This window comes from Hibiscus syriacus, unplaced genomic scaffold, assembly GCF_006381635.1.
Source record: "Hibiscus syriacus cultivar Baekdansim isolate YM2019G1 unplaced genomic scaffold, ASM638163v2 tig00001869_pilon, whole genome shotgun sequence".
Taxonomy (NCBI): domain Eukaryota; kingdom Viridiplantae; phylum Streptophyta; class Magnoliopsida; order Malvales; family Malvaceae; genus Hibiscus; species Hibiscus syriacus.
In genome coordinates, this window is record NW_024061896.1 from 177,788 (window position 1) to 181,539 (window position 3,752).

General features: G+C 34.6%; 1 protein-coding gene across 1 annotated transcript; it reads left to right on the forward strand.

Moving 5' to 3' along the window:
• Positions 1–1,118: 1,118 nt before the first annotated feature.
• Positions 1,119–3,134, forward strand: LOC120136722 (tetraketide alpha-pyrone reductase 1-like). The gene is made up of 5 exons (XM_039152684.1): positions 1,119–1,306; positions 1,385–1,556; positions 2,239–2,425; positions 2,531–2,693; positions 2,769–3,134. Exons 1-5 carry the CDS (start codon positions 1,189–1,191, stop codon positions 3,125–3,127), a joined length of 999 nt encoding a protein of 332 aa, XP_039008615.1. The 5' UTR covers positions 1,119–1,188; the 3' UTR covers positions 3,128–3,134.
• Positions 3,135–3,752: the final 618 nt, after the last annotated feature.

Consider the following 3,752-nt stretch of genomic DNA (forward strand, 5'->3'; position numbering starts at 1 on the left):
TAAAGTTTTAGGGAGATCTAAGATGAAAAATGCTTTAAAAGTGTTTTTCCAATTCAAAAAAGGATATGAATTTAGTCTTTCGTAATATATGAAGAACGAATTCAAAAGATGATAAATAAAACTAATTTCTTATATATATACTGTTAGGAGCTTGATGTACAGACTTATAACAAGTTAGACATCAATTTTGTAATTTATATGTTAATTGGTATCAAGTAATATAGGATCAGATAATTGAAAGAAAGTACTTAGGTACTTGTAAGGAAGAAAGTGACATGTTTTGAAGTCATTGTTCCTGGTTTGTAGTTGTAAAATTTTATTATGTAATTTGGAATTATTGACAGTACTGTTAAGTTGTAAAAATTTATTGTGATAATTTTATAATAGTTTTCTTTTTGACAAGTATTCAGAGGCTGCTAAACATATACAAGTGAAATACTTTATCGTTAAAGAAGTTCATTAAACAAATCATGTCAATCAAGTACATAAGTACTAACATTATGATTGCTGGTCCATTAACAAAAAGGATCGTCTCCCAATACATTTAATCAACATAGTGGCGGAACATAGTTTAGGAGCGGCCATGCCCCCTCAAAAATTAAAAATCATCAACTTTAGAACCTTAAAATTTTTTAAAAATAAATTAATTTGACTAAATTAAAATTTTAGACATTTATTTCCTTAAATCTTCAATTAATTTTTGAAAAAATTTAATTCAAACCTATAATTTTTTTAAAGTTTTAAGTTGATATGACCGCTATACTTGCTCAAATATGTTCGCTTATGTTAGCTATACTACAACAGGTATATACTTTTTCCTGCTGCTGCTTCATGGGGAGAGATTGCAATATGCGTGTAATGTGTACCAATTGAGAGGGCATTAAACATCCAGTTTTGGGACTAGTATTGCCGCCATTTGACTGTGTCCAAGAGAAGCTATTATTTATTTATCAAATAAATTTAGTCAACAAGAAATCTCTAACCAATAAAATTATCCTTTAATTTAAACTATATATTAATTATAATTTTGAATGAATATCTACCCTAGCGAAACTCACAAGCATCAAGTGACTTACCTTCTTCTTCCTCAACTCTCACCTATTGAAACAGAACATTCATGCATGCTGTGCATTGGTGCACATATAAAAAGCAGCCAGTCCATCAAAATTTGATTACAGGGGAGTGGAAATGGATGGGGTGAAAGGCAAAGTTTGCGTGACCGGTGCTTCAGGCTACTTGGCTTCTTGGTTGGTTAAGCGTCTTCTCTTGTGTGGATATCATGTCATTGGCACGGTTAGAGATCCAGGTATTTCACATCTTCAGCTGCTTAATCGATGCCTTAATCTTCATTAATTTTTGTGGTTATTATGTGCATGAGGGGCAGCAAATGACAAGAAATTAGCGCACCTGTTGAAGCTGGAAGGTGCCGAGGAGAGACTCCGATTGGTGAAGGCCGATCTGATGGAAGACGACAGTTTCGACGAAGCGATCATGGGGTGCGAGGGCGTCTTCCATACTGCTTCCCCCGTCATTAAACCTTCATTTGATCCCAAGGCATCTTCTCTTCCTCCGTTTCTGATTTTCAATGAAACATTAGATTTTTTCTATGTTGCGCGATGCTGTTATAACTACCCAGTACGTCCCTGAGATGGGTACAGAATAGGTACAATTTGGACACGTATATAGGATGTCCCATATTGAAGTGATAGATTAGAACTATTTAAGCATGTTGGAGAGAGTACCTGAGGACGTCGTTCGATCGCCGGTCCGTATTCAATATTATTTTTTAGATTTAAATTAAAAAATGATTTTGAATTAGAAATTAAAGTTGATTTTGAAGCCTTGAATATCAAGATGAATTTTTAGATGTGAACAGAGTATTCTTGTGTTGTGGTGTCTTTTTACGTATGAATCGTCTTTTATTTACCTTTTTAAAACATCTTGAAACGCCTTAATCAAATATCAAAAACTCAAAGATATTTTTGTTTTAACAAGAGTAGTGCAAGCAGAAAACTAAATATAGGCAAAATACGTGATTTTGTAGTAATTATGATTTTTTAAATTTATTTATATTTACCGTACTCTTATCATATCTTGCCATGTAATTTTAGAAATTACCATTTCACGTCCCCGTATCCGTAACAATTTAATATAGCTTTTAGTCAACTAAATTGGTATAAAAGAGATCTAAATCGTTGAGGGATTTTCTATTTCTGATTCTCACTGTTGCCATCAGAAGGAAATCCTGGAACCGGCTGTGAAGGGCACCGTGAACGTGCTACGCTCATGTAAGAAGAACCCTTCTCTGAGGCGCGTAGTTCTCACATCATCTTCTTCAACTGTAAGAGCTAGAGATGATTTTGACTACAAAATACCCCTTGATGAGTCATCTTGGAGCTCCATTCAACTCTGCGAGGCTTTGCAGGTAACTTCACCAAAATATTCATTCGGAATTTGCAGGTAACCTTTTAAGTCTATAGCTACATTAATGTTTCTCATCCTAAACATGGAGATGGGCTGCATTTCAAAGGTTTGGTATGCTTTAGCAAAAACGCTAGCAGAGAAGGCAGCATGGGAGTTCTGCAACGATAACAACATAGATCTGGTCACAGTCCTTCCCACCTTCGTCATCGGACCGAGTCTACCGCCTGATTTATGTTCCACTGCCTCCGATGTCCTTGCCTTGCTAAAAGGTATCAGAAACGAACATCTCTTATAATGATCAACGATCAAGATCGATTAACAAAGGGCATTGTTCCATACCACAGGGGAAAACGAGCAATTTCAGAGGCATGGGCGGATGGGATATGTTCACATTGATGATGTTGCACTTTGTCACATCCTTGTGTACGAGCACGATGCCGCGAATGGCCGATACCTCTGCAGTTCAACGGTGATCGACAACAACGAGATGGTATCGATGTTATCGGCTCGTTATCCGTCACTCCCTATCCCGAAGAGGTTTGTGCAACTAGAGAGACCATATTATGAATTCAACACATCAAAGATAAGGAGTTTAGGGTTCAAGTTCAAGCCTATTGAGGAAATGTTCGATGATTGCATCGAATCGCTGGTGGAGCAGGGCCATCTGTCCCTTCACGCTGCCGATCGGAGGCCACCTTCGTAGTCTAAATTTGTCAACCGGAGCTTTCAAACTAGAAGTTTGACGTGGCTTTTAAGTTGAAATCAAAAACTAAGACTGCACTTCCCCTTTCAATAAACCTTTTATGGGAGGAATAAGACACACGTCCTTTTTTATTGGAGTAAAGAGCACCTTTAGTATTTGAACTTTCGGGTTAATTCCTAATTTAGAACCCAAAGTTGTCCCCTGACAATTTCTTTGGTACCTATCTTTTTAAAAAGTTTGGTACGAAAGTTACATATCGTTAATCATGTTAGTCCAATTCCAAATCTGCTAAAAAAAATCTAGTGCGACTTACTAGGAACATATTATGTGATATAAATGTTTGTTAAATAAAAAAAATCAAAGAGAAACTAAAAGCTAAAAAGTTCTCATTTTAAAAAAAAAATTATAAAAACGTTCCAGAAGTAAGAATTTTTTTGAAAATTATAATATAGTATTCTGAAACATAAAATTCTTAAAAAATAAAAACTAAAAACTCCAAAAATTAATAATTAATAATATTCTAAAAAGATTAAAAATATAAAAACATCTACAAAATAAAAAATAAAATATGCAAAATGTAATTTAAAACTACGAAAAATAAAGAAAAAAAATTAAAAATGGTTAG